Source organism: Chiloscyllium punctatum, chromosome 29 (assembly GCF_047496795.1).
Source record: "Chiloscyllium punctatum isolate Juve2018m chromosome 29, sChiPun1.3, whole genome shotgun sequence".
NCBI lineage: Eukaryota > Metazoa > Chordata > Chondrichthyes > Orectolobiformes > Hemiscylliidae > Chiloscyllium > Chiloscyllium punctatum.
The window spans coordinates 60430903-60444270 of NC_092767.1; the positions used below are offsets into that span (position 1 = coordinate 60430903).

At 45.4% G+C, this 13368-nt stretch overlaps 1 protein-coding gene across 2 annotated transcripts in view; it reads right to left on the minus strand.

Annotated features, from left to right (window-relative positions):
* Positions 1–488: 488 nt before the first annotated feature.
* The window catches only part of LOC140454451 (synaptosomal-associated protein 25), a 220666-nt gene continuing 207786 nt past the window's right edge, over positions 489–13368 (minus strand). For both annotated transcript variants that reach the window (XM_072549202.1, XM_072549201.1), the window contains exons 7-8: positions 7359–7503; positions 489–4947 (exon numbers count right to left, since the gene is read on the minus strand). In XM_072549202.1, the coding sequence (XP_072405303.1) occupies positions 4888–4947; positions 7359–7503 (205 nt within the window). In that variant the 3' untranslated portion in view covers positions 489–4887. The remainder of the gene's footprint in view (positions 4948–7358; positions 7504–13368) is intronic.

Sequence of the window (13368 nt, forward strand, 5' to 3'; positions counted from 1 at the left end):
ATCACTGAGGTACCCACACCTACTGACCATCACTGTGGTATCCACACTTACTGACCATCACTGAGGTACCCACACCTACTGACCATCACTGAGGCACCTACACTTACTGACCATCACTGAGGTACCCACACTTACTGACCATCACTGAGGTACCCACACCTACTGACCGTCACTGAGGTACCCACACCTACTGACCATCACTGAGGTACCCACACTTACTGACCATCACAGAGGTGCCCACACTTACTGACCATCACTGAGGTACCCACACCTACTGACCATCACAGAGGTGCCCACACTTACTGACCATCACTGAGGTACCCACACTTACTGACCATCACTGAGGTGTCCACACTTACTGACCATCACTGAGGTACCCACACTTACTGACCATCACTGAGGTGCGCACACTTACTGACCATCACAGAGGTACCCACACTTACTGACCATCACTGAGGTACCCACACGTACTGACTATCACAGAGGTGCCCACACCTACTGACCATCACAGAGGTACCCACACCTACTGACCATCACAGAGGTACCCACACCTACTGACCATCTTGGAAGTGACCCTGATAAAGCCCATTATTTGCGGAGTGCATTCCCAGAAAATTCCCACATCAGCTGTAAAATAATTACAAGTTGCAATTTGAAATGTTTTGTCCTTGGGCTGAACATATGAGACAGGAAAAATATTATATGGTAAATATTAAGACATTTGTTTGACTTGCTCTATTGAGACAAACTGAATTTGACAGAAAATTATACAATATTCAAATTGGAATGTTTTTCAGATTTTATGAATAACGTATTTTTAAATGATGTTTTATTGCATTCACTGTGTAATATAGGCAGTTCATAAATTTTCATTGCAGCAAATTTGTGTTGAACAGATACAGTGAAGCTGGGCTGAGTGGATCCCTTCACAGCTCCTGGGATCTCCCTATCCTGACCTCATACATTATTCAGTACTTTCTACATTTTGCTAATGAACAAGTCTGGCTCACAAAGCAATGAACACAATTCGAATATCATTTGTTAAAAAAAACAGTATGGTCAGGTGGGGTGTGTGCATGTACACAATTTTTAAAAATATTAACGTAACTTGTAAAAACACAGTGGTTGTTAGGTGTTTTAAAATAGCTTGTGCCTTATTACTTACCTTGACACTGTTGTGGGAACGCGATGAGGTGGGGGAGATTTCAGCAGCTTTATACACAAAGGCCTGTTTTGGTCCCCACGTTTACTGGTGATGGAGCAGCTGAGAGGGGGCTCAGAGTGTGGTTTGTCTGATGTATCTTGGGGTATGCTCCAATTGGAGCAAAACTCAGGTGGGGGGGGGGGGCGTCTCCAGCCGCTGGGGGTGGGACCCAATACAAAGAAATCCATCAAACCTTCAGACAGACACATCAATCTGAGCCACGAAACAGCGAGGGAAAGATGTTCAACACAAACGGTGGGAGAATGGTCTTGATGAGGCAGCGGGGGGCTGGCCCTTCGCTTTCGGGTTGGAGAGCCCACCCGCTATCGGTGCGGACCACAAGCAGAAACTGGGCTGGGGAGGGTGGGGGTGTCATTCTGGGGCTGGGAGGGGTGGGGGCGGTGGGTTCAAACACTGCCATGCGCTGTTAGCAGATGCATCGTTTAAACTGGCGAAGGAAGAACAGATCTCGGAGCTGGGCGAGTGGTAACAAACCATCGGCACCACAAGCTCTCCTCACCTCCCCCCCCCCCCACCCCCGGCTGGCGGAGCAGGGAAAAAGGGGGCGGTTTGTATTTCCACATGGGCCGCATGCAGATCTCTTGCAAGGCCGGTTGGGGTTGGGGTTGGGTCAGGCCGTGATGACATTTGCAGAGAGACATTTGTGCTACTTTCATTGGTGCAGAAAACCATCAGGGAACCACAGTAACGGTGAGCTGACAAGTTAACGAGCATTTAAACAGACAGCATCCCCCCCCCCCACTCCCCTGTTTAAAGTAAATTCAGAGCCTCAATATGTGATGGTGAAGCAGCTTCATCCTACTGTGTGCAGCCAGGAATTAAAACTCCCCACTTCACATTGGTCATAGTTTATGGAATTATTTGCTATATTTATAATTATATAAAGTAAGTTTAAGCCCCCAATATGTACTTGTGGCCCCCAGTTTTGTTCTTTGTAACACTGGGGAGTATTCAGTTTCATTTGACCCTCTGTGTCCCTGCCTCCAGTTCCATTTCCTTGCTGGACTCTCTCCATTTTGAATTTTTGTTTATTGTGCTGGTTTTTTTTTGTGTGTGCTGATTCATCCAGCTCCTGAATCACAAATCCTGCTGCCGGCCTGCTTAGGGACATCTGATCTCTTGCTGTTTTTTTTTAAAAAGAGCCGGAGAAACCCAGACCCATCCTGCGAAGTGAACTTCGGAAAAGTGAGCTTGGGAAAAGAATCCATGACAAGGTATGACTGCAAAGCCCACATCGTTCCAAAGGAATACACTGCAGACGTTGGAAAGTCTGAAATGGAAATGAAAACGCTGGAAACACTCAGCAGGTTCGGCAGCATCCAGGAACTGATAGCTTCCCATCAGTATTGAACAAAGGTTGGAACCACGAACTCTGTTTCTTTGCACAGACGCTGCCTGACCTACTGAGCAATGTTCCCGGTTCCAAGGCTAATATGCCAAATGCGCCAGTCAAACTGCACAGAACATCCGAAGGGCTGTGGCCTTGAGGGAACGATGCTGCTGCTGAGAGTTTCGAGAATGTTTCATTTAAGATGGAACTAGGTACAAAAAGCTAGAGCAGTGTGCATCACTCTGATGTGGAACTGTCCAGTCAGTCTGTGTAGTCAGCCCTTTAAGATTCCAGATCATTTGACGCTCCCTGACTTAGTCACAAGCATCACTGGAACTGAATGTTCTTGAAAGGAGAATAAATTCAGGTGTACCTTTCAACCAGAAAGATGAAGAATTAACCTGGTTGCACTGGTGAGAAATTATGTTACCACAGGACACAGGGTTTAAAACATTTGTGTTAGAGGAGGAGTTGAAGAGATGGCAGAAGAATGAGAGTAGATGGAGATTTTTTTTTAAAAGAGTTGTTCATTGCTGAAAAAAGACTTTTTTTTGCAGATTTTCATCTCGCATTCATCAGGAATACATGCAAAAATAGCAATGTTACACTGTCACACTGTACGTGCAGTATCAATGTGGTTTTCCCACTACATTAGCATTTCTTGCAAATTGACCTGGTGAATGCAAGCTTTGATAAATGTTGCTATATTTCCTGAATACTCAGTTCTGTACATCCAAATAACCAGAGTAACACGGTGACATCTTGAGACGGCAGTCCAAGTGATTGAAACTTCCTAAAATGGCGTTCGATAAATACTTGAAAAGGACAAAACGAAAAAGGAAGCTGTGGGCAAAAAGCAGGGGAGTGCACCTAACAGTGAAATCCCCAAAAAGGCTAGCACAGACATAATGAGCCAAAGGCCTCCTTTTAACTGTCTGATATGAAAGGTGCCACACTTAAGAATATGCAGCTGTGTCACAAGATGTCAAAATCTCAGCATATAACAATGCTGCAAGTTAAACTTACTAACATAAACAACATTGCTGCCTGAAGATAAAATAGGCCCACTAACAGTAACATCAGTTTTCATTGCAAAAAACTTCAGACTGGATATTGCATTTGGAGTTTCAAATTGGAGGTTTTAACAATGTGACCTGGGGCAGCACTGACCAACTGGTCCGGAACACATTGTTTTTGATTTTCTTGCTCCATATAACAGCAAAAATAAATGAGCAGTTCTTTCAATAATTTTTTTTTAATGTTTTAATGATTTCTGTTATGCCTGTAAAGCAAAGCCCTGAATGTTACCTTGTGTCTCAAAAGCAAGGCAGTAATTGGAAGAGAAAAGACCGGTTAACTCTACCTCCGAAAGAAGGGGTTGACCTCAAATGGTGATTGTTATTCACTTTTCAAACAATGATTGCAAATCTTAAACTTTCTGCTTTTATATCAGACATTCAGCAGTTGCAACTTTAAAAAAAAAGCCTGTTAATGCACGAAACATGCACATAATCAAAAATGCAGTTCCTAGCCTCTGAAAGGATAAAGGGTGAAGGCTGTCTCTTTACAATGAACAAGGCAAGCTCACTCCTGTTCAAGACCAATTTGATCTCAGCTCTAAAGCCCATTCCTCCATACTCCAAGCATCAAGTTGATTTCCATACAGCATGAAGTAAAAGCTATTGGAGCACACTGAGCCAAGAATGAACAAGAGCAAATTCTCAGCTGCCCCCGAGGGCGACAAGACAAAAGCTGGACGTTTCCACTCCTTGGCGCACACTGCTCTGTGCAAAGGACTCACAGCAAAGTTCCGCATCACCAATTGTGCTCTTTGTCAGTCCTTAGTCCTCCTCTTTATTTCTGGTGGCCTGTGTTATCTGCCTCAGCCCCAGTTTCAGAGGAGCTCTGTCCCTTTACTGCACTGGGGATGATCATTTAAGGAGGGTCGAGGAATCTGCTGCACGTTTATCGGCACATTCAGCTGCACACACCGAGCTTGGTTCATGCTCACGTTGTCACGTGATTACAGAGAACGATTCACTCATAAAAAGAACCAATCAGCACAGAGATTAGAAACAAAACAATACACTGAGTTCACTTTGGGCAGGCAATTACACACGTTGACACTGAAATATACACCTTGCACAACTGGAAAAATCCGCAACACTGCGAAATGATAAAATAAATTAAAATGTACAGAATAATATTGAACCTTGTGGTTTCCTATCACAGCACAGGGGGGGAGTTGCCCCCTCCAGGACCTTTCAGATGCTGCAGTGGAGAATGGGATGGGTGTCTCTGGCAGAAAAGAGGCTTCTTCTAGAGAAGCAGCTCACAGCATCTTGGTGGCGTGCTTGTTGGCTTCATCGATGCGGGCTTTGTTCATATCCCCCTGGAAAGGGAAAACAGACAAAACTGAAATGGGCAAAACAGCAACTCGGAAAGAGCTGGCATGTGAGCGTGTGTGTGTGTGAAAAATCCTTAAATTATTTGATAAAAGATACATCTGTAGCAATGATGGCAGCACAGTGCTGGAAGGATGAATTAAGATTGACCGAATGGCCTTCCTCATCAGTAACTATCATGTGGTGCAATCACTACAGTTCTACCTGCTCCAGCGGTCAGACAAGGATGATCACAATTTCCCACAATGGTGGCGATAGTGGCTCCATTGTTATGGACTAGGCCAGACCACTCAAAACATTCTTAAGCAGGCAGTCCAGACAAAATCTTTGTAATTTGTTTCTGTAAGTGTACAGTGTAAATTACCCGGGGTAAGTTGGAGAGGTTGACGACCAGGTTTAAAACAGATAAAAGATTTAATCACAAAACTACACAACGAAAACTACACAGAATAAAATAAAGAACCCCTACAGAACTCAGTCTATCCAAACTAGATTTAATTATGCTGTTCTGAGTATACGCAACAGTCCCCAATAAGCAAACTCGCTTCAAAAACCAGTATAAATGGGACACATGCTTACAGGTTGAAGTTAGAAGAGAGTTTCCACACAGCTCCCTGATGAACTCCCAACCAGTTCTGGACTGAACTAAAACCGCTCAGCTCAGCTAGAGAGCTGATCACTCCCCTTTCATTATACAGGTCACTTCTAAAACATGACCACTTTGGTTAGAAGTCTCATCTGTTTACATATAAACAATAAAGGGCCTCTCAATACCCTTTATCTCTGTATGAAACCAGACAGATTAGAGCCCGGCCTGGTTTACTACCCCTCTGAAAAAATCAAGGACAGGGTCTTCTTGAGCCAAGCTTTTAGAAAAAAAAGGGACTAGCTTTGTGACACCATTAACGGACATGGGCATTGCTGGCTGGGCTAACATCTAATGCCGAGTCCTGATTGCTTCCTGAGAATGTAGTGTTGAGATGCCTTGCAGCAAGTTGCAGTCCATTTGGTGTAAGTACACCCACAATGCTCTGGGGGTGGGGCTGCTGGACATCAGCCTCTGGTTTCACCCTCAAGGAACTCAAATAGAGGCAGAATGTTTCTTTACAAGGTACTAGTGCTAGTGAACAGTGGGAACGCTCACACCAGAATCTGCTGGATTACAACGAAAAGGCATGTGAGACACAATAGAGCCAAAAAGAAAACGATACTTTAGCAACTCATTGAGTGCTCCCTGGGAATTTGTTAAACTTGCCACCTCAGGGATGATATTGCTTGAAGCTGAGGTTTGTTGGTGTGTATCGCTGCACAGGCAGTTCACGGCAAGGTTCTGAATGCTCCATCTTATTTGTTGCTGAATGTTTGCTCATCAGGACGAGAGACCTCAATATGGGAAGAAGGAGCAGACATCTCCTTGGGTCAACCATCTGCTGCCAACACTGCCAGCTAGGTCATCACCCTTATTTTGAGTCACAGCCAACAATGACTCAGCACAAACCTCAGAAAGATCCCTCCCTTCCTGACTGTACTGATGAGACCCTGCTCCATATCCCACATCAATCTTCCTGTGGCATTGTGGGTTCTGAAGGATTAAATTTAATCTTGAGTCGTTCAAATGTAAGAGAATTGCACTTCTCGAGAGGTCAGTTAGCATAAGGGGTAGCAGATTTAAAATAGAGACGAGGAGAAATTATTTCTCTCAAAGTTTCGTCAGTCTGTGGAATTCACTACCCCAGAGTATGACGGAGGCTGGGCATTGAATACATTTGAGGCGGAGATGGACTGATTTTCGATTAGTAATGGGATGAGGGGTTGTGGAGAGTAAGCCGGAAAGCAGAGATGAGATCAGCCATGACGGTATTAAATGGGGGAGCAGGCTGCAGGGGCTGACTTGCATATTCCTGCTCCCAGCACTCATGTTGCCCACTCTTTCCTAGGTTTCTTTCAATGTCTCTCCCCCCCCATCAGCAGCCATCCATATTCCTCCAGCGCCTTTCAATATACTCCTGAATCTGACTGAAAGTGGAAAACTTTAGCTCAGAAAATAAACGCATAAAAATCCCATCAAATGGAGCCTGATCAAAATACAGTGCAGACAGGATGAGATGTTTTAGTGAACATTAATTGCCCTCTTAACAGCCCCGAGTAGGGCAGCTCGACAGAGCTTCCAACACCAGGCTTAAGTAGGGTGAAGGTAAGTTGACAGAGACCCCGACCACTGCCCTCCAGCCTTGTCGACTCCTTCCCCAAACATGCACAGGTTCTCAAAATGCGAGTCTGCTGTTACTGAACGGTTTGAGCATTCCTCTCTTATTCTTTTCCACCTTGGGTAGTGCCCTGGATTCCCGGAGTTTCACTTTTCACCCAGGATTCCTGGTGAGTACACTTGAACTCTTACCTTGACCACAATCCGGTCAATCTGGGCATTCTGGGACCCAATCTCATTGCTCATGTCGAGAGCCATGTGTCGCAGGTTGCCGATGATGCTTCCCACCTGGTCCAGGTTTTCCTCCATCTCATTTTCCCGAGCATCTTCCGTGACTCTGAAACCAGACCAAGCAGCACGTTACAACGTCTAGCTGTTTGTCAGGGTTCGCTCCAAGCTGAATCCAAACAATCGAGTCAGTGTCAAATCGCAATGTCTAAAGCCACTGAGGTGAAGCCAACAGTGGAGGGGAGAGGTCAGCTCTACCTGTTGGCTCTCGCTGAGAGGGGGATCACGGAATAGGCAGAAAGAGGCCATTCAGTCCCACCATGTCCATACTGGCTCTTCAAATGAGCATTCTGACTTAGTGCCATGGCTCCGGCCTTTTCCTTGCACATTGTGTCTCGTTATAAAATCTTCTAAAAAAAGAAATCCCTGAGCAAGCAGAAGCCTATTCATCACATGCTTCCCAACAAACTATTCAAGACTGACTCCGTGTTTAATTTGGCTTTGCCTTTTGCTTGTCCCCTGCGTTCCTCAGAATTATAACACCCCATCTTTTGGATTAACTATGACTCAGAGAGTCCTGCCATCACCTCAGAAGACTCCGGTTTAAGCCCCTATTCTGGTTTTGACACCAGGCTGAAGGGTGAATATCCTAGTGTGGTGCTGACAGGGTGCTTCACTGTTGGAGGTGCCTTCTTTGGGTTGTATAGGTTCAAGTGAGATTCTCAGGGGGTAATAAAAGATCTGATGATACCACTTTGAAAGGAACAGGGGGACATCTCCCCCATATCCTGACTAGTCCCAGCAGAGCATCTGGTCATTATCAGGTCAATGTTTGTGGGAGCCCAGTGTGCACCTATCAGCTGCTGTGCCTCGAACATTGTGACAGTGACAGCATTTCAAACGATGGTGGTAAATGCTTTGAGCTGTTCCAAGGTTTAAAGATGCTATTGAAATGGAAGCCGATCTTTAATACATATCAGAAGATGATCAAATTCTGTTGCCCAGTCTGTGTTGAGTCAGCAGTTCACAATTGTGAAGAATGTGGGCAGGACAGGTGACACCCAGGAACACAGGAACACAGAAAATCAGGCTCATTCTGATTGTTCAGAGACAAAAAAACTGCAGGTGGTGGAATCCAAAATAGACAGGCAGGAGGCTGAGGGTCAACAGCAAGGCCTCCTGATGCTGCCTGCCTTGCTGTGTTCCCTCTCCCTCCTGATGCTGCCTGCCTTGCTGTGTTCCCCCAGCCTCCTGATGCTGCCTGCCTTGCTGTGTTCCCTCTCCCTCCTGATGCTGCCTGCCTTGCTGTGTTCCCCCAGCCTCCTGATGCTGCCTGCCTTGCTGTGTTCCCTCTCCCTCCTGATGCTGCCTGCCTTGCTGTGTTCCCTCTCCCTCCTGATGCTGCCAGCCATGCTGTGTTCCCTCTCCCTCCTGATGCTGCCTGCCTTGCTGTGTTCCCTCTCCCTCCTGATGCTGCCTGCCTTGCTGTGTTACCTCTCCCTCCTGATGCTGCCTGCCTTGTTGTGTTCCCTCTCCCTCCTGATGCTGCCTGCCTTGCTGTGTTCCCTCTCCCTCCTGATGCTGCCTGCCTTGTTGTGTTCCCTCTCCCTCCTGATGCTGCCTGCCTTGCTGTGTTCCCTCTCCCTCCTGATGCTGCCTGCCTTGCTGTGTCCCCTCTCCCTCCTGATGCTGCCTGCCTTGCTGTGTTCCCTCTCCCTCCTGATGCTGCCTGCCTTGCTGTGTCCCCTCTCCCTCCTGATGCTGCCTGCCTTGCTGTGTTCCCTCTCCCTCCTGATGCTGCCTGCCTTGCTGTGTTCCCTCTCCCTCCTGATGCTGCCTGCCTTGCTGTGTTCCCTCTCCCTCCTGATGCTGCCTGCCTTGCTGTGTTCCCTCTCCCTCCTGATGCTGCCTGCCTTGCTGTGTTCCCTCTCCCTCCTGATGCTGCCTGCCTTGCTGTGTTCCCTCTCCCTCCTGATGCTGCCTGCCTTGCTGTGTTCCCTCTCCCTCCTGATGCTGCCTGCCTTGCTGTGTTCCCTCTCCCTCCTAATGCTGCCTGCCTTGCTGTGTTCCTCCAGCATCATTCTGATGGTTAGCAGTGTTCCTCGAATTCAATGTCTTTCGGGTGTGAAGACACCACCTGTGATGGATTTCTCTTCCAGACCAAAATAATCAGACAACTTTAAAAGTGTGGTGACACCTAGAGGATCACATCTTCACAGTCTGGGGAAGACATTGCACGCTTTTAAATGGAGTGGGTGCAAAATCAAATTCCCATTTCTTCCAGTTCCAATTTTAGTCACTGTGGGAAAAGGAGAGAAGTGTGATTCACATAAGAAGGAATGCCATGCTCATCAGGGCCATTTGAACTTAGTGCTGAGTTCAGACAGACCCCAATTTGGTGTTTGCAAAGACTCTCAAAATGTGAGAGTCACAAATTTATAAAGCAGATGTGTACAATCATGAAGGGTCAATAAGGTGTTTTTAGGTGCATGGACTGAGGATTGTAATGAAAGCTGTCAGTGAGAATTTAAAAACTTTTAATTTTTTTAAAAACGGAAACAGAACTGTTTAAATTAACAAAGCATTTGGCGTTGGTTGGTAAAAGATTATCACCTGATTACACAGTTTCAACAGAGGTCTCCACTCACATTTTCCTAAGGGCCACTGTTATATCATTTTGAATGCTTGGCTGAGTTTCAAAAGCTACAACTATTTCAGCAAGGTGTTTGAATTCCCACTCCGACTGACAGTTTAAAGGGACCATTAAAGAGTTAGCCACCTTCAATAAAATAAAATATTACGATTATTGGAAATCTGAAGTAAAAACAGGTGTTAGGGAACTCTTCAACATCTCTGGCAATACTTGTCCAGAAAGAAGTATCCTGTACATTTCAGAAATATGGCTCTTCACTAGACAATTAGGTCAATCACAGAAAAGTTAAAATGGTTTTTGTTCTTTAATCATGGGTTCATGAGTTTCCCTGGCTTTCTGGAGGTAGTTAGTAGGCCAGACCAGGTAAGGACAGCAGATTTCTTTGCCTAACAAGCAGCATGGTGGTTAGCACTGCTGCCTCACAGCACCAGGGTCCCAGGTTCATTTCCAGCCCCAGGCAACTGACTGTGTGGAGTTTGCACATTCTCCCCGTGTCTGCGTGGGTTTCCTCCGGGTGCTCCGGTTTCCTCCCACAATCCAAAGATGTGCAGGTCAGGTGAATTGGCCAAGCTAAATTGCCCGTAGCGTTAGGTGCATTAGTCAAAGGGAAAATGGGTCTGGGTGGTTTACTCTTCGGAGGGTCGGTGTGGACTGGTTGGGCTGAAGGGCCTGTTTCCACACTGTAGGGAATCTAACCTAATCAAGAACTACCTTAATGGAAAGGTCCTGCTTTTGAAACAATGCCACACAACAGACTTCTGAAGGAGGTTATAGGTCCAGTAGCAAACTGGATACAAAAATGGGCTGAGTGATAGGAAGCAGACAGTAATGCTGAATGGATTCAGGCTGGAGGAAGATTTGTAGTGGAGTTCCTCAGGGCTCAGTATTGGGACCTCTGCTTTTCCTGATAGATATTAATGATCTAGATTTTTGTGTGCAGGGGCAATTTTCAAGTTTGCAGATGACACAAAACTTGAAGATTTATAAACTGTGAAGAGGACAGTGTGGAACTCCAAAAGGACATGTTGGTGGAGTGGGCAGATAGGTGCAGATTAGGTTTAATGCAGAGAGGTATGAGGTGATCCACTTTGATCAGAAGAACATTGAAAGACGATATAAAATGGGGGTACAATTCTAAAAGAATGCAGGAGCAGAAGGACCTGAGTGAAGGACCACAGACCATTTAAGGTGGCAGAACAGGGGGAGAGAGAACTTAATAAAGCCTACAGTATCCTCAGCTTTATTAATAGGGGCATGGAGCGCAAGAGCAAGGTGGTGACATTGAACTTTTGTAAAACTCTTGTTAAAGAGCTGGAATATTGTGTATAGTTCTGGGCACCACATTTTGGGAAAGACATGAATGCATTGGAAAGACAGCAGGAGTGCTTTACAAGACTGGTTCCAGAGATGAGAAACTTCAGTTACGAGGATAGACTGAAGAAGTCGGAAGTGTTCTCCTTGGAAGAAGAAGGCTGAGAGGAAAGATTTTGAAAGTCGTTTCTCGGTTGGACAGAGTATACTGTACAGTGAGGAACGGTTCCCAATCTTAAAATGATCAAGGACAAGAAGGCATAGATTTAAAGTGATCTACAAAGGAAGCAAAGGTAACGTGAGGGAAAACAGTTTTACTCAGCAAGTCATCAGGGTTATGGAAATGTGGTGGAGGAAGGTTCAATTGAGGCATTGGATGTTAAATTGGATAAAAATAATGTGCAAGGATATAGGAAAAAAGGAGATTGGCACCAGGTAATGATACTACTTTAATGAGGTGGTACCGGCATGAAAGGTTGAATTATCTCCTTCTGTAACAATTCTATAGTGAACCAGATGGGTTTGTATAGCAATAAACGAAGTTTTATAATCACCATCACTGAGATTAGCTTTCAAATCGAGAATTATCAATCAAGTTAAATTCCACCAGCTGCCATGGTGGGCTTTGAAGCAAAAATTAGTACTGTAGATGGTGGAGATCAGAGTCAAAGATTAGAGTGGTGCTGGAAAAGTACAGCAGGTCAGGCAGCATCCGAGGAGCAGGAAAATCGATGTTCGGGCAAAAGCCGGTCATCAGGAATGAGAATGAAGGGCTTTTGCCCGAAACGTCGATGTTCCTGCTCCTCAGATGCTGCCTGACCTGCTGTCCTTTTCCAGCACCACTCTAATTTTAACTCTGATGGTGGGTTTTGAACCCATGTTCCCAAAGCTTTACATTAGATTACTCATCCAGTGATATTACCACTGCATCATCATCTTCCCCAGGAGGCGGCAGTAACGTGCTGGAAAACCTGTTGCCAAATGGACCTGGTGGTAAAGCCACCACTATCTTCCACTTGGAAACTCTGATTCCTTTCAGACAGCTATCGCAGACAGGGTTTGGAGGGATATGGGCCGGGTGCTGGCAGGTGGGACGAGACTGGGTTGGGATAACTGGTCGGCATGGATGAGTTGGACCAAAGGGTCTGTTTCCATGCTGTACATCTCTATGACTCTATTTGCCAAATCTCACAGCCAGTCACCCAGAAATGCTTAAGCTGTTGATCATTTGCTGTTTGAATTCATGTTTCGCTGGACACCAGAGTGTGTCTGGGAAAATTAACAACCAGTGAAATTCACAACTGATCTTGGAGAAACTGGGCGAAGTCACAGTATAGAAACAGATAAGTGAATTGCTTTAAGTGTGGCCTACAGAAAGTCTACAGTAGTGAGTAGAGTGGGTTCTTTCTTGATTATATGTTTTTTGAGATATGTCTCTTGATTAAACTTAAAATATACCCATAACTATTAATTTAACCTGGGGCAGTACTTTGTAGAGGAATAAAATGGTGTTATTTTCTGGGTCTGTAGATTGTGAAGGAGCAAAAATGTAGAGTGATATGCGCTTCTTGTCAGATGTGAGAGTTTAAGGAGAGTTACGGGTTACTGTAGATTATATCTGTAATAAATGCTGATGGTTGCGAATCCTATCAGATCGAATGGAATGGTTGGAGAGACAGTTAGAGACAAAGAGAAATTTGAAACAGCAATGGTATGTGATAGATGGCAGTTATAGGAAGTGGGGGCGGGGGGGGGGAAGTCTCAGATACAGTCACATAGATGGTTAAATCCAGGAAAGGTAAGAGAGGTAGGCAGCTAATGTAGGAGTCTTCTGTGGTATCCCCATTTCAAACAAGTACGCTGTTTTGGAAAATGTAGGGGGTGATCGATTCACAGGGGAACGTAGCACAAACAGCCAAGTTTCTGGTATTGAGACTAGCACTAATGCAACGACGGGTATGTCAGGTTCCAAGAGATCAATTGTGGTAGGGGATTCTCTAGTCCAAAGTA